We start from the raw sequence: 23,294 nt of genomic DNA, 5'->3' as shown, positions 1-23,294 counted from the left end.
GAGGAAAGGGTTTGTTTCATCTTATACTTCTCAGGAACAGTCTATTACTGACAGAATCCAGGGCAGGAATTCAAGGCAGGAACCTGGAGTAACTACAAAACCAGGAAAGTAAAAAGGCACCATTGCCAGGGTGGAGGAGCATAGAGACGGAACTACCAGGGTACAAGTGATCTTAGGGGGAAATGGGGAGATCAGTGGGGCTCTAATTAGGGAGGAGGAGGGAGATAAACACAGAAGACAGAAGAGGGAAAACAGAGTAAGGATGTCTGAAAAAGTCATAACGAATAATACAATTATTATCTGCATAAAATACTTACAATCAATATAAGTAAGTTGGTGCATCATACTTTAAGTTAAATTTTCCTATCTTGGCTGACAACGCTCCTTCCAAGAACTGAAGTCTGTCAAACAAAACCTCAACACCAGTCACAAGAAGACCCCTTTTGAGTCAGGGAGTAGTCCAAAAGACTCCCCAAACCTTATAGACTACTGTTATTGCCTTTGGCTGTTCCCTTGCGATGGAAGTTCTTATTGCTGAAGAATCCATGCACTTTAGACACAAGGCCCAGAAGCCTTGAGATGCATATGACCTGAAAGCCTACTTATTCTCTGAGGACTAGCTTTTATGGCACCAGAAGCTGCCATGTAAGCTTCCAAAGGAGGGAAGCAACCACCAGACCTACCCAGCTATGGCACCTATGAACCACAACAATGAGTAGCATGATAACTCTGAAGGTGCATTAGTGCCACCTTGGAGGCAGTCAACAGTTCTCCAAGACTTAAGACTCACTCAACAAGTGGGAAACCATGCCTGGTTCTAGAAACCCAGCTAACTTAGGACTAGTGAAGTCATAAATCTTAGAGACTCTACAACTGCATCAGTATGCCAGCAAAATCACTAAAATTTATAAATATTTGTCCTTATACCCACAGACAGGTGCAGTTCTCATCCCTCATCAAGGAACTTCTCTTTGCAACAGAGGGAGACAGCTACAGAAAACCACAACTAACCAAAACGCATTGATGTGGAGCCCAATCCCAAATGATAAAACACTCCTGTACCTAAGGCTCAGGGAACACTGTGGAAGAAGAGGCAAAAAAGATACTGAGATCAAGGAGTTTGCTGTGAGACAGTGTCTCCTAGAAATATCAGAAGCTGTACCCATAAAGTCTCACCAATATGATGGGCTAAATGTGAGCTGAACAAGAAAACCATAGGCATGCCAAAGTGGATCGGGGAAGCCCAGGGGGCCTCAACCCTACACAAAGAACTACAGACAACTAATGAATGTTGAGAGCAAGAGAGATAGTCTTTCCCAGGGAAGAGCACAAAAAGTGGTCAGCCCTGAAAAGATGTAACTTTACATAGACTGAGCAGGTTGTGTTTATAGGAATATATATGCATATAGACATACACATATATAACAACAATGAATGAAAACAGAGTCCATGAATTTAAAAGAGAGCAAGTAAAGGTATATAGGAGGACTTGGAGGGAGGAAAGGGAAGGGGTAAATGATGTAATTGCATTAAAAACTCAAATTTAAAAAAAATTATCAGTGACATGATTAATATAACAAATCTTAGATTCATTTTACATTATTTCTAGAACCTTCAAAAGTGTTCTGACTGAATGTATTTTGGCCTTAAATTTCTGTATTCAGTGTGCCAGTTTAGGCTTTCCCTTTATGGCAACACTCTTTTGACCATCATGAGCCCTGCTCTTGGGAGAGCTGAGCTAGATTCTGAAGAACAGATGTAATCCTGAGCTGAGCTGACCTCCTCCTATCTGCCACCTTTCTGTCCCTCCCCTCCCTTGACCTCTGGCACAACATCCCTGGACTATTGGAATTACCTCTTTTCTTTCCTGTCTGCCATTCTGCAGTACTTTATTAGACTGTGGTGTTCATGATGTCAAAAATTACTATTCATCTTCCGATATTTTTAATTAAAAGCATGACAGGGCCATATGAATGGCTGTTTACATAAATGATTTATGCTAGGGTCCTTGTGACGAAAACCATGAAACATTCTAGGACTCATCTGCATCATAAAGAAGCAGCCAGTCAACCTAAAATTAGTGTTAATTTTAATAAAAAATACTATTTATTAGAGCCAGAAAACTAAAATAGATTCAAACCTGAAGAATTTGTTTTCTGATTGTTGTGTTAGGTACAGCCTCAAGGTAAGAAGTTACTCTTGGAGCTGGAGAGATGGCTCAGAGGTTAAGAGCACTGACTGCTCTTCCAGAGGTCCTGAGTTCAATTCCCAGCACCCACACGGTGGCTCACAACCATCTGTAATGAGATCTGGCACCCTCTTCTGTGTAAATAATAAATAAATAAATGTTTGGAAAAAAAAAAGAAGTTACTCCATTTGAGAAAAGCAATATGTGCACTCACCGAATACACCCCTTTTACAAGAGAGCTTGTGCACTGACTTCATGACCACACGTCTCATGAACTTTCAGCTCAAGGAGATTGAACTTAGTTTTGTCTATTGTTCTGGGCAAACATTGGTTCTTGATATCGTAGCTAGCTACATATTTTTCAAATGCTCCCTTTTATTATTATTATATCTTGTTTTCTATTTCTTGCAATGACCTGGAATGAGTAATTTCAGTTATTTTGTTCTCTTTTGAAAGAAATTTAATTTATATAAAAAAACCTTACAGTAAATAAAATTACACAGTACTCACAGTTTTACATAATTTTTCATTTTCCTTGTAACAAGGTACATTGAATTATTCTTTGTAAAACTGTGCATGGCCATTTCATGAATTGTTTCATAATCAGTCATAGCTAATTCTATCAGAACATGTAGTCAGAATTTATCTTATACATAGTTCCCCGCTTTTGTTCATGTTTGATCAGCTCTCTCGTGTTTTCTAATCATTTTGGTGGGTCCTTAGAATCCTTTAACAGTGATGAACCTATGTGACTATTCATTTAATCTTTACACCATTAATGAATAAACAGAAAATTGGTTTTCATACTCATCCTGTGAGCACATCACCATTAACCTCCTTCTAATTGAGCACAGTGTCCCCTCACCACCTGATGTCTCTCAGAATAAACTGAAATGAGGCAGTGACCCATCAATCAAAAGCACCCTTTGACAATTGCCGTGTACCCTACCTACACAGTGCTGGAAGACAGGAGGATATGAAAGTAGGTTACACGTCCTTGTAGTTTGAGAATTTAGCATTTAGTTCTATGAGCTCAGTAGTGAGACACTATGCTAGATTATAATTTCCACTTTAAGTAACAGGGATAACAGCCTATGTCTGGGAAGAAAAGTAGACTCATACATTTTCAGTAAAGATTTTAAAGTAAATAAAAAGATGGTCATTTGCTCATCGAACAACATGAGCAAAAATAGACAGGGAGGCTAAGGTTTTCAGAAGACTTAGAAGTGTTACCCTTCCTAGTATGTAACCATTTGGGTGGGCAAGACAAGGTGATGGAATTTATGCTTTGACTTTCAAATTCACTACATTGTGCAGAGTTTCTGCAGTGCATTCTCTACTACAAAAAGCAGAATAGAAGTGAATACATATCAGGGAAATGCACAGAGCTATCCATGCAGAAACATCCAGAATTCAGGTAAAGTTAGATTATAAAATTTTGCAGTTTCAAGTTTCTGAACACTCGAATGAGACAAATGATCACTAAAGTATTACCCAAGTTTTGATAAAAGACTTCGTGTTTCTTTCCTTTATGAATTTGCTATATTAGTTTCAAAAGATACGTCATCCCTTAACAGACTTTCCCATAAGCAGCTGGCAAGTTAATAATCCTGAAACAGAACTCTTGGAAACAAGTGATGTCTACTGAACATATATTTGAAAGGACAGCCTTTGAACATCTCAGCCATGATTTTAAGGCCTCATATACTTTGATTCCAGCTGACTCAATCACTCTTTTTTTTTTTTTTTTTTTTTTAGCAGTATGTTGTATTCTATGACTTCGTGTAAGTGTTTCCATCAGCAATACAGTGAAGTCCCCACGGGAAATTTATGGACTCCTGTTTGCCTCTCAGCTTAGTGACACTTCTTCCTGACTCCGCTGGAAACAGCCTCTCTGTGCTCTGAAGTTCGCCTTCTCCACCACACAGGTGACATTTATAATTACTCAACTTGAAGTCGATATCACAAGATGTCAATTTCTTTACAGAGCCTCAGAGTCTTGGAGTGGATAGAGGACAGAACGCATTTATTACATCCAGAAGTACACATATAAGTGTTCTGAGTGAATGTAGGACCAATCAGGAGGGCATATGAGAATTTGGTAACAAAGGAACACAAGTGAAGCTGAGTAGTTTGTCCAACAGCTGGAGGGGTCAAATGTCCAGGGATTTGAAAATGGGGATGAGAAATCGAAAAATTTCCCAGTGTCCAGCAATGCTGCTAATTTCTAGACTTGTCAGACTGTTGTTTCAATAGAGAAATGGATAAATGAGCCTTGAAAGAACATGATGTCATCTTGTCTGAACTAATAAGATGTGGAAATGGAAAATTAAAGTTAGGTTTATTTTGGACACGTGTGCATGGATATGCATGTAGCTTTGATTTTTGCCATGTCGGGCAAAATTGGCATTGGAGCTGGACAATTTGATTTATTAAAAAGCAATCTTCAAGTCATGTCCAAGGCGACTGCAGAATAAACCCTGCAATCTCCTCTTCTTCATATAAAGGAACACACAACATGATGAAGTGATCGATGGAGATGAGGAATTTTGAGAAGTACGAGGGATGAAATTTTCTACAAGGCATTCATCCCCATGCCAAGCATATTTGGAATCCTGACCCCAGTCACTCACAGTAGCCACACCCAATTTCAGACCCTTAATTAAGTGGAACAAGCGCAGGAAGATATTTTTCAACTCCAAACTACTTGTCTTCAGCTGACTTTGTAACTCAGTTTTCTTTGTATAAAACCCACATTATGTTTAAAAATTGAAATGTTCCATCCATCTAGATAAGTCTGAATTACCAGTCCTGGAAGCTTTCATTTTGTCAGGCAAAATATTTAATCTCTCTGGGCTTTGGGTAATTCACAAATAATAGAGACCATTCCTAATACTTTCTGTAGGAGCGTGAAGGCACAGCGAGGAGGGTTTCTGTTTCCTCCCTCACAGCCTCCCATCTAGACAAGGACACTTCAAGAAGCAGATCAAACAGCAACATTCAGACCAAATCACTGATTTGTGCAGTCTTTCTTCACTTAGAAAATACCAGATGTGGACAACCTTTTTTATGTTTTCTAAGACTGAGTGAAGAGAAGTTTTCTGACTTAATTGCTGTTTTTTTTTTCATATAGTTACTAAAAAATCTAAGATTAAATTATTTCTGTTGATTGCAAGATGCCATTCCATAGCCAAAGCTCAGCCTTCATATGTGTTTTCAGTACATAGTCTTTTATTCTCCCTTAATTAGGGATAAGCAGATGGCCTCTAAATACTCAAAAGATAGTATTTTGGAGATACAATCTCACCTTTATGGTGTTTCCCAAATCAGAGCACCTTCCTTGTCTTCATCACCTGAACTTATGTGGGGTATATACTTCTCAACTCAAGTTGACTAATTCTGAACATCATGTTGCCATTTATTCATAACTGTTAGGACAGTGGTTCCTCTTATCCTATTTTATGTTCTCTGGTCTTTGTCAACTGTTGTCTTGGTTACCAGTGGCCAACTGAGGGCTGGAAATACTGAATGGAAAATTCCAGAAGTAAACAATTCATAAATTTTAAAATGAATACTGTTCTGACTGGTGAGATGAATTATCATTCACTTTGCTCTGTCTACCAGGGGATGCGGCTCACTCTACTGCCGATCACATCCATGCTGTTCATGTAGCCTGCTTCTCAGTCACTAACATGTCATTTTGGTGGTCAGATACACTGCTGTATCTATGTACCACCATGCATATATTCAAGTTACTCTGATGTAAAAGTCCAACACTGTCACAATACCTGCATCATTCATTACCCTTTATTGCATCACGGAGGGAACATCGTTCCATTTCATGACAAGAAGAAAGCTATTATATAGATAATAAAATACAATACTTTGAGACAAGGGGGCCGGGTTCATACAGTTTTAATTATCGCCATTCTATTTCACTATTACCCACTGTTGTTATCGCTTTACTCTAGGTGTGTAAACACAGGAAAATACAGCATCTATAGAGCTTGGTGCTTTCAGAAATCCACTGGGGTCTCAGAACACATCCTTGGTGGACAGGAGGGACTGCTCCTTTTAAAAACTGCTTTGTGGTTTTCAGGAATAATAGCATAATAGTCAAGGAGGCATATAGGATCATTTCATACATGTGCACAGTTTTAAATGACCATAAGTGCTACTGGTTAAAAATGTTCTCAAAACAAGTAGCTAGCATCTGTGGCTTGATTATAACTTTTAACCAGCACAGGAGGGACAGTTCTACCTGCGTTCCTTGTCTGAAGTTCCTTATCTCACTGGTTACAGTTTCTTACTCATCTCTCTGAAACACATTTCAGAAAGAGATGCGTGCTGCATGGTATGCCTGTGACATTCAGGCTCCTGTAGAATTGCCTAGTATGAAGTTCCATCTACATGGGCTCAGATAAAGAATGCATTTTTATGTTTGCAGTTCAGGTGCTAACGAACTGCCGACTAAAAGCTATCCTCTGTTTTTACTGCGAGCGGCTCGATAGTCCTCGTGTGTGTGTGTGTGTGTGTGTGTGTGTGTGTGTGTGTGTGTGTATACTCACGCTTCTGTGATACACATTTTCAATGACTTTTTGTACACTACTTATTACAAAACGAAATTGAAAATTTGCAAGTGGCAGCTGTGGGCTGAGGACCTCTCAAGGGCAAAAGTTAAATAACTTGTGTACTGTGATGTCACTGAGATAGCTCCCACACTACTACCAAGTCCTTTTCAGATGCCGCTCCGTGTCTGCTTCTTTGCCTTTCATTTTCCCTCTGCATCTCCTCTGTGTCCTCCCCTTTGTCTTTTGAGCACCTTATGTACTTACGTTTCCTTTCCTCCCGTTTCTCCTTTCTTTCTTCTCCCACCCTACCCCAACCCCATTCTTGTTGTTGAATTTTCCTGTTTCTTTTCTGTTCTCTCCCCCTACTCATGCGTTTGCTCCTCTGAAACCACACCCATGGGATCACAAGTGTGACCCTTCCTTACCGCGATGAAGACGTGGGCTCAGTGGTTTGTCTTTGTACACGAGCATGTTTAATTAAATGTTCCTTTAAAGCCGTCTGTACTTCCGCGGGGATATCAGGGGACGTGTGGCTGATTTTTATTGCAGGCTCAATAGCTTTGGGAGCTGGCTTTTCATTTTCTTCAACTTCTTTTTTCTCTTCGGCCTCAAAAACTTCCGTTGGAGCGCTCGAAATGCTCTGTGGGAGGGCACTGGCGTTGGGAGCCACAAGCTTGCTCTTCCAGCATGGCCAGCACAACTTCCAGAAGACGAAAAGAGAGACAACCAACAAGGCTAGGCCGCAGAAGCTTACGACAACTGCCAACAGGCTGACTGAAACGTCTGGAAAAAAAATCATAACCGAAAGAAATGTCAGTAGACATCATAAATAAGAAGCACAAATGGTGATATGAATGGAAATGTATCAGTTGGATTCAGGGAACACATGCATATCATACCCAAGCATACCACAAGGGATTCAAGATTTTGCAAGTGAAGGTGGTTACCTTGCCTCCTGCCACAAAGCCAGAAAGTTAAACTCTGAAGCTGTGTATAACAGAAACTATTGCTTCCTCTTTTACTTAATGATCTCCTTCCCCTGTCTGTGCAGAGAACATCATTAAGTACTGAGTCCATCTTTCTGGACTGTAAGTGAGAGTAACACCATGCTGGAAAAATATAATAAGGCTTTCAAACTCAGTAAATGTTTCCTAATAACTTTGTATATATGCCACTTAAAGCTAGTACGCATATAATTCTAAGTCCTGAGTTAATAAATGAATTGGGCTACCATCTGAATGTCTGGGCCCTCCTAAAACTCTTATGTTTAAATCCTAAATCCCAAGGCAATGTCATCAGGATGTGATGGTTAACTTCAGTTACCTTGCCTGAATTTAGAACCACCCTAGAGATTATAAGGCACACCCCTGGGCATGTTTATGGGCATTTCCAGACAGGGTTAAGTGGGGCGGTGGGGGGGGGGAGGGGGGAGATAAACTACCTAGAATGTGAATGAATGACATCATCCCATTGTCTAGAGACATAAATGAACAAACAGGAAAGAAAGAGAAAGTCAGGTGAGATTTGACATTCTTCTTCTCTGTCTCTTGCACCATCGTCATGAGCTGAAACACAAAGTAAAGCGTTGATTTCCTCAAGTTGTTCTCTCAGATATTACATACACAACAATGCAAAGTGCTAAAACATAGAAGATACAGCCTCCGGGGAGGGGACTAGGTCTTGAAGGGAGAGCCTTTGTGAGCGGGATTATAAGTGCTCTTTAACACAGGTCCAAGGGAGCTCTTTTGTCCTCCTACCACAGGAGGTTACAGATAGTAGTTGCCACCTGTGAATCAAGATTAAGGCTCAACTACAATGTATTTCCTCCAAAATGCATGCATCAGAACTCCTAGTTCTTCAATGCCAGGTGCTGGGAGATAGGACCTCGTGGGGGGTGTGCAGGTGACAAGGATAGAGTTTTCAGGAATGGCTCCACTATAATACCAGAGTTTTACCTCTTTGGGGACTAGACTATCGGGTTTGATAGTGGATCGTTAAAATCGCGAGGCTGCTCCTTGCTTTGCGACTTTAAATGTCTATTAGGAGCCAAAGTGGTAAGAGGCCCTCAGTAGGTGGAGGTAGACTTACCAGCCTCCAGGATGATGAGCCAAAATGAATCTCCTCCCTTCACAAATTATCCTCTCTTAGGTATTCTCCAGTGATAAAAAGAAAACAAAGACAGACTCTCATGAGCTACTGAATCTGCCAGTAACTTGATCTTGAACTTCCCAGCCTGCAGACTCTGAGAAACAAATTCCGGTTCTTTCTATGCTGCTCAATTAATACTATTTTGCAATAGCAATCTGAATAGGCTAAAATATTGTTATTCAGGAATTAAAACATATTCCCATTAAATAATTATAGTATGAATATATGTTTATTATGTAAAATGATAGAAAGAAATGCATTTATAGGTTGAGGCTGAATAAACAGATAAATGAAGAAAAGCAACAAAGTTCCCTTTAGAAGAATTCTAAGCAATTTTTGTATATAGTCTACATATACAGGAGAAAGCATAACTCCTCACGTCTTTGGTGTGGACTGCACACCTTCATGGTGACATTCCCTCCAAGAATACTGTTGGCAACGAAAGTGATGGAAGTCCACAGTAATGACTTGTGGCCACAGCATGCAATTTTGACATGGAATAATGTAAGCGGTCCTTTACATCTGTAGTCATCATGCCTCATACCAAGTCTAATCATGATAAAAAACACTAGGCAAATTCCAAAAAAATAGACATTCTAAAAACACCCAGCCAATATTCCTATAGATTATCAAGTCATCAACAAAAGTTCTGTGAAATGTCTCTGTCAAGAAGCATCTAAGCAGGCTTAACCACTAAATGTAAATCATCTTGGATAGGGTCCTAGAATAGAAAAAGGCCATTAGCCAAAGGTGAAGGAAAGTTCAAAGAAAAAGGTGTGGGCTTTAGCTAATCTCCCAATACCAATATATGAATAATAACAAATGTGTCATTTCAATGTAAGGCATAAGTATTAGGAGAAACTGGACATGGATATGATAGGAGTCTCTACTATGTTGTTTTTCTATAAGTCACAAACTGTTAGAAAACATGAAGTCTAAACAAATACAAATTAACCTTCCCATTACCCATTTCTATCTTTCTTAAGTGACCCAAATTAGCCATATGGCATTATAGCATTATTAAAATTTTGAATGTCAAATAGATTCTCAATAAAGGACAATTTTTCTAGATTTGATTAACCTTATACTTTTCTATTACCAAATTTGTTTGCCCTCAATATCAAATATAAATCCAATTTCCTTTGTTTGTTTTAAGTAAAATTGTTAGGAATATATCACAAACTGATTGTGTCTGTCTCTTATCCTTTTCTAAATTTATCTCTTGATGTAATCACAGTCAGTACTTCAAAATATGACTATATTTGAGAAAAACGACTTTTAGCAATTATGGTAAAATCAAGAAATATGAACCAATCTTACTCCATTGACACATTTAAAGAGGAGAAGAGTTGAGGACACAAATACATACAGATAGAATATCACAAAAAGACATAGGGACAGTAATTGCTGACTGTCTTAGTTAGGGTTTCTATTGCTGCAACAAAACACCATGACTAAAAATCAAGCTGGGCAGGAAAAGGTTTATTCAACTATTCTGTATCACTGTTCATCATCAAAGGAAGTCAGGCTAGGAACTCAAGCAAGGAGGAACCTGGAGGCAGGAGCTGATACAGAGGCCATGGAGGAGTGAGGCTTACTAGCTTGCTCATCATGGCTTGCTCTGCCTGCTTTCTTATAGAGCCCAGGACCACCTGCCCAGGGATGTTCCCACCCACAGTGGGCTGGGTCCTCTATCAATCACTAATTAAGAAAATGCTCTACAGACTGACCCATAGCCCAAACTTATGGAGGCATTTTCTCAGTTGAGGTTCCCTCCTCTCAGATGACCATAGTTGTGTCAAGTTGATATAAATCTAGCCAGCACACTGGACAAGGTCAATAGCCTCAGAAGAACTCAACCCTGCAGTACCTTGACTCAACTCTAGCTGCCTGGATGGGGAAGTAAGTTCCTGCTTATGACGTTCATTCTGGAGTATATTTTCATGGCAGTCCCAGTACACTAATGCTGAGTAATTCCAAATTCCTTTAAACACTGTTGTGGATACAGCATGTCACATTCTTTGGAATTAACCACTGATACTAATTGGATACATGTGTCTAAGCTTAGCACCTACATACAAAAATATATCTTATAAAATCTTAAATATTTACAATTACATAATATTATTTTAATATAAATTGTTTATTGCATAATTCTTCCTTTAATTTGTCTTTTCCCCCAGAAATGGGTTATAATTTCATGTTACTGTAATTTTTTATAATAATTCATTAAGATCTATAGCTTAAGCCCATAAGTGTGTATGGGAGTGTAACACAGCTACATTAAGCTTCTTCATATCTTTCTCCTTGTATGAATATTTGTGACTGATTTTCTAAAGCAAAGGTCTCAAAATAGAATTGCTTGGTCATAGATTATATACGTATTTAGTTTTACTAGATATTTTCATAGTTCCAAAATGAGTTCCACACTTGTAAAGGAGATGCCATATGGGTTTACAAAAGCTTCTACAATTTTAGAAAAATATTGTCTCTTAATTTTTCACTAATCTTCCAAAGCTTTGTTTTTTCCTGACTGAAATGGGAAGCCATTTTGAAATGAATAATTTTCCAATTTTTTTCTACTACCTAATTATGAAAATATAATGTCTCTAACATGCTGTGATAGGCATTAATATTTCTCTTAAATTTCTTTATGCTTATTAGAGCAACTACTGAATGCTTCCTATTTGTAACCTATTGATAAGGAAGGCTTTATTTAACATTTTAGAGTTTATTTATTTATTTTTTTACTGTTGTATTACATATTATCACCATAACTTGAGGAAAAGAGAAAAACCTGTGAGGATAATGTGCTTTCTGTCTATTAACTATATTTTACAAGATGAATAAAGATAATGACATGTCTGCTATGCTTCTAAAATATTTCCTAAATTTCTTCTCTTGGAAGCATTATCACAAAAGCAGCAGGGCTGCAAAGTGGGCCTACATAAGAGGTGCTGTAGTCATGTGGGCCCTGGTTCAGTGGCGGGCTGACGTCATTCCAAGAATGGTTAGTAACTGAAAGGTAATTGTTAGGCTCGCGAATTCCGGCCCAGCACAAAGGCCCTTGATATCAGACTTCTTAGCTTTAGAACTATGAAGAAAGTCTTTATTTACCAACTGTGTAACCTGTGTTATTATGGGAGTAACATTGAAAACAGATCCAACTCTGTGGTCTTAATGTATTTTCTGTACCATTTACCTTATATTATTCTGTATATTTAAAAGTTTTCAACAAGTTATTCTTACAAAGTTGGAGCCAAGAACCAAGATGTAGACCCGTAGGATTATGTGGGATGGACATAGTTTTCAGTGGTCACTGGAAATATCTCTCCTTTTCCTGATGGCTACAGGTTTGAGTGAAAAATCCTATAATAGCACTGTCTCAAAGAGATGGCTTTGGCATTGAAAGTATTCATTTTAGTTCAGAGCCCTGTGTAAACCTGAGTATATTTTCTATTTTTCTTCTACTATTTTTTTCTTTCTAAAATATCACATCATTTTGGAAGCCATCAAATATTTCTGCAAACCACTGGAACATTTCTGATAATGATAGGTTACGCTATCAGCACAAACGGGATAGCAGAAAGCAACAAGTCTTATTCTTGCAGCTGAGATGTTTAGGTACTCTGCCTCTCTCAGTCTGTGTCCCTCCAGATAGATCCAAACTTCTTAGGACATCTGTCAGCACCTGTGTGATTCTGCCTCTGGCTATGGTCCACTTTGCTTTTCAAGAAAGACATGATGGTCCTGAAAGCTGGTGTGATAATAGTCTTAGGACAGGAAAAGTAAAAAGTTCTTATTTAGAACTATTGTTTTTTCCAGTCAATTGTCAATCAATTTAGGATAGCCTATGGGAATTCAAGAGAGTGAAAAAAATAGAAAGAGTCTATAAAGAAAGGATGGAGAAAACTATATAGATATAGAAAAGTACAGAGTGGTTGTGCATACACCTGCTTGCTTCAGAAACCTGGAAGCCATGATTGCTTTGGTACAAGAGTCAGCTGGAGCTGTCCATGTCTCTGGCTTTTGCTTGTTTGCTCTTTGGCTCCCTAGAAGAATGTGATAAACCTCAAGGGCATAAATTCTTATATTTATGAAATGACACAGCCTAAGGGTGGGTCTGTCCTCAGTAAGGGGATTCATGCGAGGAGACAGGCTAATGGGTAGAGGTTTCCAAGCGAGAAGCCTGACATGTGGTTGGAGAATTGGAATATTTGAATTTGTAGTCTGTGGCAGTGTTGTTCACCCCAGTGGTGTGAGTTTGGGCAAGATCGTTAAAGAAGACAGGTAAGGAGGAGATGGGGAGACTGCTAAGCAAAGATGCCCAGTGTCTGTGCATAGGTGACAGTCTGAGCACCTTGCCTTTGAATCAAGTTACCCACCACAATGGGCAAGCTTGAAGGGTAGGCTCTCCGGAGCTGAAATTTTCCAAGTCTCTAGACAATTTAAAAGATTTCATTATACAACTGTCATTGCATTATATCTTGATAGGATTGGCGGTAAATAACGTTTACAGAAATTAGGTTAGGCTTCCAGACAATCAGAGTAGAACTATTCAAACTGTGGTTTGAGTACATACATTTGCATAAGTATTGTCCTATCGCTATGCACATAGGCATGTCTGCGTGACTGTACACATTCTCTTCCTCTTTATCGTGTTTTAATACAGCAAAGTAAAGCATCAGAGTTCTGAAAAGAGATGAAAGATTATCTAAGAAGGCATGGGTCTTCAGAAACTTCCAGATGAATGGAATTTTAGATGAAGATCAAGTGATTTGGTCTTCACATTTCAAAGTTCGAGATTCACTGTGGCTTGTGACTATGTCAGATCTGACTACCTTCAACCTACACAGCTGGTGTTAGTCACTTAGAAAAGCATACAATGAATGTCATGCCCTCAACTCAACAGCCTCTGCTTTGTCAATGCTATTTCCACATGTGCCTTTCTGGATTATTTTAGTTTTTTTTAATGTTTTGGTGAGAACGTCATTTATGAGCAATGAATGCATCTACATCATACCTGTTCCTCCCTCCCCGCTCCCCAACTCCTGCTGTGTCTCCTCTCCCTCTCAAATTCATGACTTCTTATTTTAACTTTTAAAATTATACTCAGTTTAGCTTTTCCAAATGTGTCAAAATGTGATTTTTAAAGTTAATGAGCAACTCACAGACTCTAGATCATAGACCACACCTTTGTTTATGACACCATACCACAGAGTGACAGAGAAGAGAATAAAACTCAAATCAATGCATTTTATTAAATGAAAAGACACTTGGGGATTATTGATGAAGTTAATTTATTTATAATATTCGTCTGGTGTTCTCATTGTAATAGTTAAGTCACAGTTCTGGTTTCTGTAACAAAGGACCAAGTTAATAGTGGCTTACACAGGAAGATTTTTCTCTCATTAAGGGAGAGAGACTGCAAACTTAAGCAGCCAAGGGAGGATTCAGCAATGTTAAGGAGTTTTTGTTCCACTGGTCAGTTTTTCTTTTCCAGTTTTACACGGAAAGCTACCATGCCCACATTCCCAGTGTCTGAATGAAAATATCCAGGAGAAAGGAGGATGAGGGGAGACCTCATCACGGTGTTGAAGGATACAGCCTTGATATTTGGAACATCATACTGTTGCTTACATTCTGATCTTCCCATCTTCACAATTTAGTCAGACTTTCACATCACAACCTCAACTAAACACAAGGAGTTCTGTAACTATGAGGGAAAGGGGATCTGACCACTGGCAAGCAATTACTGTTCTTCGTTTCTACATTAGACATGTAATGCAATCAGCATGCCCTTGCACAGTGCCTCTGAGGAGTTCCATTTTAATTTAATTTCCCCTTGCCCTTCCTTTGAGTTACAGTAAATGAAAAAAGTTTGCATTAATATCATATTTATGATGATAAAATGTGTATTTTAAAATATCTCCCGTTGCTGAGGTCACAATATATCAGTGATTCTCAACCCCTTTGGGAGAGGTCACATATCAAATATCCTGCATATCAGATATTTACATTATGATTCATAACAGTAGCAAAATTTATGAAGTGGTAATAAAATAATTTTATGTTTGTGGGTCACCACAATGTAAGGAACTGTATTAAAGGGTCCCAGCGTTAGAAAGGTTGAGAAACACTGCAATATTTATTACTAGCTATGGTTTTTTAAAGTTTCTAATAGCCAGGAAGCTACTGTGGTGTAGTTATGACTGCCCCAAAGCAAAAGTATCTACATACAAATCCATGTAAGAATTTCAGTGTGGAAAAATGTACTTCAGGTAATATAGTACTTCATCCTTATACACTAAGTTCTTAGTGTAAATTGGTAATAAACGTGATGAATAACATCTATTTGGCAACATTACTAACACTCAACATTTTGTACAGAAAGCTATATAGAACAATAACTAAAGGATTTTTATATTAATTTGAATTCCTTTTAGAAAGAAATGAAGCTCCAATCCTCTCCGTGACACAGTCTGAAAATGGCTAAAAAATAGTTACAATATTGATTCTGAATTAAAAACCTACTCATAAGTGAAGGGTTTTCATACCCCCAAATTTGGTTTCTCTGCCAATGCAATAAATCAGATCAGGCCGAAATAATAAGACCAGGTTTAATCTGAGCAAAGCAACTCCCGGAGAAAGGAAGCAGGAGAGAAATCCCCTGGCAGGTCTGGAGACCACGTCTTAAATACCTTGTAGGCACGGTCCTGTGCATCTCTTGGAGAGGATCCGACCCTTGGCGGGCTTTCTGAGGGGTGGGGTCTGGATGGGAGGAGTAGGGCTGGAGCAGAGATTCCCAACAATAAGAATTGGACTCAAGAGTTTTAGCTTTGAAGCCTGAGGCATAGCTTAGTGGTAAGAGTGGCCAGTCTACACAGGACCCCAGGTTCAATTCCCCACACTGTAAAGGAAAATATAAAGAAGTTAAGTTTTAAAATTACTTCAATCTACTTATTTCTTTTGGATTTTTTCTTCTTAACATGTCTAGGAAAGTGATACATGATTTAAAAAAAAATCTGAGTTTAAAGGACACCTTTCTACATGTATGATATTAAAATTTCATGTGGTAAGAAAGCACTGAATTACCACACCTAAGGCTCAGGAAACAATCCAGAAGATGGAGCAGAAGAGCCAGAATATTAGGGAGTTTGCTGTGAGACTGTGTCACCTCAGAATGTCAGAAGCTACAGCTGTAAAGTTTTAACCAACATGACTTCTTAAACATGAACTAAGCAAGGTCAACACAATGGATGCGCCAAAGTGGATAGGGAAAAGCCCAGGAGGCCCCATCCCTATAAAAACCAACCAACCAACCAACCAGCCAGCCAACCAACCAACCAACCAAACAAACAAACGAAAAACTACAGGCAACTGAAGAATGCCAGGAGTAGGGGAAACAGCCTTCTCCAGGGAATAGCACACCAATTGATTATCTAATACCAAATGGTTAGCCTAAAAACACACATACAAGTAACATATAGACTGAACAGGTTCTGTTTAGGAATATACATGTGTATATATACCTATACATATGTGCATGTAACAACAAATGAAAAAAGAGGCCATGAATTTTAAAGATCACAAGGAGAGGTATGTGAGAGGGTTTAAAGCAGTGGTTCTCAACCTATGGGTCGAGACTCCATTGAAGCTAAATGACCTTTTCACAGGGGTCGCCTAAGACCATCAGAAAACAGAGATCTATGTTATAATTCATAACAGTAGCAAAATTACAGTTATGAAGTAGCAATAAAAATAGTTTTATGATTGGGGGTCACCACAACATGAGGAACTGTACTTAAGGGTCACAGCATTAGGAAGACTGAGAACCACTGGTTTAGAGGGAAGAGAGGGAAGAGGAAAATGATGCAATTATATTGTGAGCTCAAAAGATAAAAGAAATAACTTTTTAAATAAATTAAATATAAAAGAAAACATTGACTCCTACTTTATTGACAATATTCTCTTAGTTTTTTTGGTGCCATATAAAGTATTTCACACAGAACATAAAAACTCAATACATACTTGAGTGAAAGCACAAGACTAAAACTCTTTCAGATATATTAACAACTCCCACTGCAGTAGACTAGAAATGACAATAAAATTGGAATATTTAGACTATTGCTCCTATAATTCTGAGTTCTGAAACAGGACTAAGGGAAGACCAAGGAGGAGATGACGGTTAAATACTGGCTGTCATGTTTCTTATTCAACAATAACAATTTATAAATGGTTCCATTCTCCCTTCTATCCCAGGTGACTCTGTCCTTCTGACTACAACACCATCATAGCACAACTTCACAGAGGAGAAGAAGGAGGACTTCAGAGAGGATGGGAATTAACTACCCCACAGAACTGAGTGGAAATGGTTCTCCAGATGCTCCATTCTCTACATAAAATGGGGTAGGATCGCCAGACCAGCACGCATCCTCCAGAGCACTTTAAATCACCCTTAGATTTCCTGCAGTACCTAAAGTCATGTAAATGCTGTCTATATAGATAGCCGCTACATGGTTCAAAGAGTAACGGCCAGGAAAGGAACCTGCACAGCCTAGGTGCAGTTGTGTCTCTGAGTGTTATCTATTCACTGGTGCGGAGCCCATGGACTTATGGGGCTGACTTTGTACTAAGCACCCAGGTAATAGAATGTGTGCAAGCAGTTTTTCATGACCAACTATTGGACCCATATTCCTCTCAGTTCTCATAGCTCAGGGGGTCCTTATGATATATCCTATAAAGCAAAGGAAATCTATTGGTAGTAATAAAAAAAAACCCTATACCTTTACGCAGGGGTTAAATTTCTAAACTTGGTCAGTACAATTGGCACTGTACAATGAGAAATGAGAAAGTATAATTTACTGACCTTTATTAAAATACTCGTTATCAGGAAATCCAGTCTCTTCGGTGCATGAACTAATTATGTTTCAGAATCTTTGAGAAGAGGAATTTAGCTCCTTTGCATTGTCACACAGTTTTTATTGTTTCACAATAATAAATTTTAGTAATAATATAGATCGTTAGTTCCTAAGTTTGGCAGGAAAATATACTAATCAGAGTTTTTACTGATTTTTTAAAATTACAAATTAGAAAAATAATTAATTTTGTTCTAACGTCTTTCTCCATTATATATTTATCTATGAGCACTTAAAAAGAGCCATATGTGAAATTGTATGAGTTCAAAATTACATACATTTAATAATGCTTTATCTTGGGTTGGGGAGATTGCTCAGCAGAGGATCCAGCTTTGGTTTCTAGCACCTCATGGAAGCTGACCACCATTTATAATGCCAGTTCCAGAGGATCTGACATTCTGGCCTTTGTGGGTGCTGCCCACACATGGTTCACAGACTTATATGCAGGAAAAACATCCATATACACACAATAAAATTAATAATAATGTTTCACATGGTCTCATTGTTAATATGAATCAATTCTATTTAGACCAGAATATGGGCAAACAAATAGTTGCATATACTTAGGCGCACATGAACGCATATGTTCAAGTATGACAAATGAATAACCCATGTTCTATTTGCGTGGTAGGAAATCTAACATAAAAAAAAGACTCTGCCTTTGAGGTAATTGTAAGTGGGAAAATTTTGTTGGTTTCTTCTCATGTGTTATAGGGAACAGTACATAGTAAAAATTCCACATTTACCAGTATTTGCTGTAACAACTAGGATTTAAGAAGGCTGGAATTTAGCCGGGCAGTGGTGACGCACGCCTTTAATCCCAGCACTTGGGAGGCAGAGGCAGGCAGATCTCCATCAATTTGAGGCCAGCCTGGGCTACAGAGTGAGTTCCAGGAAAGGCACAAAGCTATGCAGAGAAACCTTGTCTTGAAAAACGAGGAAAAAAAAAAAAAGAGGCTGGAATTTAAGGCCGAGGCTCTTAAATACATTCATCAGTAACTAGTGATTTGTTTTTGAAGTGTAAACTCTTTTTTTTTTTTTTTGCTTCTGTTTTCATATCTACAAAACAATGACTCCTGGTTAATGCTAGAATAACTAACAAAAGTTTTAATGGTGGGTTTTTATTACATCAAGTGCTTTCTACTTAAGCAAAGCCACATGCTTTCCTTTGCTACTGGGATCATTAAGGAAGCCATTTTGTTCATTCAACAAATTATCAGTCAAGTCTCTAGTATGCGCCCCGGATGTTTCCAGCACTGGGGATGTTACAGTAAACAAACCTCTGTCTTCAAAGACATAATAGTCTAGTGATTTAAAGTGCACATTAATCTTATCAATGTAAATCTAGAGAGTCTTATCGTGCTTTCAAAATACAGACAATTGCCACCGAGTGGCTCTAATTCATGACTTTTTTTATTTTATAATGGTACAAGAGGTAAGGTAGAGACCCTATTTTGAATTTGGAATGCTGGCCTTTTCTGAATTTAGCAATATTGGTATAACCTTCTTGAGATGCTTGGCTGTAGGCTGAAGTAATGATTTGTGCTTATTTAGTATAGGTTAAGATAAAATGATCACAGTTTCTGCTCAGTAGGCTGCGTTTATTAAGTGCACTTTAGACTTTTATTATCAGCTTCTAATTGGGACACAACCTTGTTATAACTCAAAGGGTAGCTCTTTTATACAGATATTCCTACTTAGCTAGAATTTCAATAAACTCAGTACATTTACTTTATGATACTTTACTCACTCAGCAAATATTTACTGAGTCTTTAGAATGTACCCAGATTTTTCTAGGCATAGAATTATGGACTTAATGTGCACATTAACTGTATCAATGTCGATTAGAAAGAAAATTTTTGTTAAATATCTGCTCAATAATACACTTCTAGTGAGAGAACAGAACGAACTTGGAATAATTTGTCCATTTTTTTTTAGAATCTATATTCCCATATTGAAATTTCACAAAACCAAATCTGAAACACTGATGGGTTAAACGCTCATTGAAATATTTATATTAAGGTTAGCCAACCACAGCTGTGATGTGAATGTGGCTGTGAACTTCAATGGTCTTGATTAGCTGTGGATTGGGAGCTCTGACTTTCAAGCAATACAAGTTTCTTAAACTCAATAAACGTCTAAGCAACAATCAAATACTGTCCAGAAATGAGCCTAAAACCACTTTAAAATGATTATGTATATCATTATAGTATATTTTAGAAATAATACCCAAGACCAAGCTATTTTTTTTTTTTTTTTACATTTCCCATAAGCTTTCTTAATTATATCATGTTGTGCACTAAGTGAATTTGTAGGATAACATATCCATTTTGGGGAAGACAATCAATCGATCAGTGTTTTTTTGTTGTTGTTTTTAAACTTCTTCCACATCTAATTCTCTTAAAACTTACACACGATGGACTTTGTAGTACTAGTAATGTTGATTCATATAGTGACTTTTACAAAGCATTTTAAAAGGGCAATTTAATTAGCATTAGCTGCTACCTAGGCTTGGTTGGCTGGACTGTGGGCCCACAGGGGCCACATCTCTGTCTTAGAGATATACTCGAATTCTAACTCCCTTACTGTGGTAATGCCTTTTTATCTGAGATTACATTAACCTTTCTCTTGCTATTACTACATGAAAAAATGAATGCAATTTTAAATATCAAGATTGTTACTGTGATGTAAAATCAACACCATGAACTGGTCCCTTTAAAAGTGAGCCACTGCCGGGCAGTGGTGGCGCACGCCTTTAATCCCAGCACTCGGGAGGCAGAGGCAGGCGGATCTCTGTGAGTTCGAGGCCAGCCTGGTCTCCAAAGCAAGTTCCAGGAAAGGCGCAAAGCTACACAGAGAAACCCTGTCTCGAAAAACAAAAAACAAAACAAAAAAAAAAAAAGTGAGCCACTACTATATCAATAAAAGTCATTGATGCTCTCCTACCTACGATGCAGTCAACATCAACTATTGGAAGTGCTTTCGTGTAGGAACCTTAACGAAGGGAACACACTGTAAGAAAATCTACAGAACAACGTGCATCTGAGTGCCTAACTGATGTAATTAAGCATTTAGCAAATAATCATTGACTCTGCTTCAGTGATCCATTAATAGTGGAATGCCACTTTAAAATTAGAGCAGTTTGTTTTTAATTGTTTTGCAGTTTACAAAAGGAAAGAGCAGAGGAATCTTATCTTCATTTGTCATATGCAATTTGGGGACTACTCCTCTCTACTGAGAGCTATTTTGTATGTTCACATATTAGAATATCCCACTTTCATAATACATGTTTTCCTTAAAGGGAGAAAAATATTCACACAATTGTTTTAGAGCCATTTTTCTTCATTTTCGTTTCCAAGTGAATGTCTTGCAGACTTAGGACTACAGTGATGCACTGTAGTGATTAGGAAAACCTCAGAACTCTTTCTCCAATTTATATGCCGTGTTTTATCCTGAATTCACACAATCGCACATTTGGACAGTTTAGAACCGAGTCCTGTTTCAGTTTCCAATCTTCAAGCAATTTCTACATTGCTAGACAATGAGAGCCGGGACATCACTTCTTGGTGTGTGGTCACAAGCGCCAAGAAAGAGTAAGAACTAGGAGATACAGCCTCAGCATCAAATGTTAGTGACCAAAACGCATGTCCCTGGAATTGAGTATTCTCGCTTCCTGCACTCTGAGCCTTGGCTTAATGGTGGCTTAACGACATTTCAGAAGAGCTTACTCACTTTCTTTACAGAGGTCTCTACAGTCTCAGCACTTCGGTTTTTATTACACCCTTAGCACATCACGCATATCACACACGCACACAAGCACATGCACATTGCTTAAACGGCCCCTTCCACTGTTCAGTTTCATTTAAGAATCTGACACCCACTAAACAACAGAAATGACATTGGGTTGTGTTTACACATTCAAAAAAAAAAATGACTGCTTCCATCACACTGACAGCAGCAATAATGTATCATTCTGCTTCGTGAATCCCTCGTTCTGACAGGTCCAGACAACCCCCCTCTTTGCTTCTGTTGCCATCGGCAAAGCGTTTGAAAACCTCGGAGACAGTCCATGTAAACAACCCTAAGTGCCAGCTAAACCGAACCCATTCCCACCCCACAACACTTTCTCTTCCTTTGTCTAGCGATCAGGGTGAATGGTGAAGGAACTGTGTTCTTCTATCTTTGCGCCTCTCTTCCGAGCCTGACTTTGCGGTTGCGTTTACCTGTTGCCCTGGTTATCCTCCCGCTCAAGCCAGAAATCCTTGCCCAGAGACCAAAATGACCGGAGAAAACCAAGTGAATGCGACAAGACCCTACATAAGGAAACAGGGCATCTCCTAATGCCATCAAGTGACCCTGGGGTCATTTGATCACATCTACCCCGCTCCCCCCCCCCCCCGCTCCCCCTCCCTTCTCCGTTTGCTTCCACGGTTCTGGACGCCAGTAAGTAGTGTGGAAAAGATTTAGCATCTCTTTTCCGTTTCCTTGACGAGTGACCTGAGCGTCAGTTATCCATAATCCCTACCCTTCAACCACCGTTGCCAAGAAGCCCTAGAAAATGACATTATGCATCATGAAAGGCCTTGGGAGCTTCGGAGAGCTCGACAGGTTGCATCTGAAAGTTACAGCTGAGGGATCCTTTCTGTCTTTAGGGCCGACTCAGGCCGACCTCTACGAGCAGGTTCCTTGAGGCCAAGCGCAGATTCACCAGCCAGGCTGGATGGTCCAGCCGCGACCTGCAGGACACGCGCCAGGGCACTGAGTCCCTGGGGCGCCAGAGCAGCAGGTGGGAGAGCGCGAGAGCCTCCTGGGAGCAGAGACCCAGCAGGTGCTGGCGACAAACCAAGCGAGCAAGTCGCCGCGGCCGGGCGAGACGGGGGGTCCAGTCAGGAAGGTTGCCCCGAAGATACCCCTTGTCCCGGGGCAGCGCAGGTCGAGCCCCTTACCTGTGCCACCTCCTCCCTGGCTGGCCCTGTCGGCGGGAAAGATGCCGGAGCACTTGTCCCACTCCACCTGGCCCGCGAAGCACAGCTCGGTGATGATGTGCAGTGCCTTTTGGCACAGGCTGCTCACGCCATCCTCCTTGCGGAAACTCATCTTGGCTTCTGTTTGCTGCTGCTTTGATTTCCCTCGGCCCGAGGCTGAGCCCTAGGAGTTGCGAGTTGGCCCCATGGCGGGCGAGGGCGCAGGAGGGCGGCGCGCGCCGACGGACGCTGCTGCCAGGGCTGCGCTTCTCCTCGGAGCGCTCGGAGACGCGCGGAGCCCAGCCGGCGGGGAGCGAGGGGCGGCGGCGCGCGGAGCGGCGCCTCCCGGCTGCTGGGCGGCTCGGCCAATAGCAGGCTCGCGCGGGCAGCGGTGGCAGCGGCGACCCGGCCCTCTCGCGGGTCCCACACACATACCTGAAGCCCGTTACCCTCTTCTCATCTCCCCCTTTCAATCCAACTTTCCCAGCTCTCTCCCAGATTATGC

General features: G+C 39.6%; 1 protein-coding gene across 1 annotated transcript in view; it reads right to left on the bottom strand.

Moving 5' to 3' along the window:
* Syt10 (synaptotagmin 10) overlaps positions 1-22,987 on the bottom strand; it is a 58,506-nt gene extending 35,519 nt beyond the window's left edge. Inside the window, exons 1-2 of the mRNA XM_059247374.1 lie at positions 22,772-22,987; positions 7,185-7,542 (exon numbers count right to left, since the gene is read on the bottom strand). Coding sequence (XP_059103357.1) covers positions 7,185-7,542; positions 22,772-22,922 — 509 coding nt within the window. The 5' untranslated portion in view covers positions 22,923-22,987. The remainder of the gene's footprint in view (positions 1-7,184; positions 7,543-22,771) is intronic.
* Positions 22,988-23,294: the final 307 nt, after the last annotated feature.

This window comes from Peromyscus eremicus, chromosome 20, assembly GCF_949786415.1.
Source record: "Peromyscus eremicus chromosome 20, PerEre_H2_v1, whole genome shotgun sequence".
Lineage (NCBI taxonomy): Eukaryota > Metazoa > Chordata > Mammalia > Rodentia > Cricetidae > Peromyscus > Peromyscus eremicus.
Note: the sequence above shows the minus strand (reverse complement) of the source record. Positions and strands in the feature narration are given on the sequence as shown.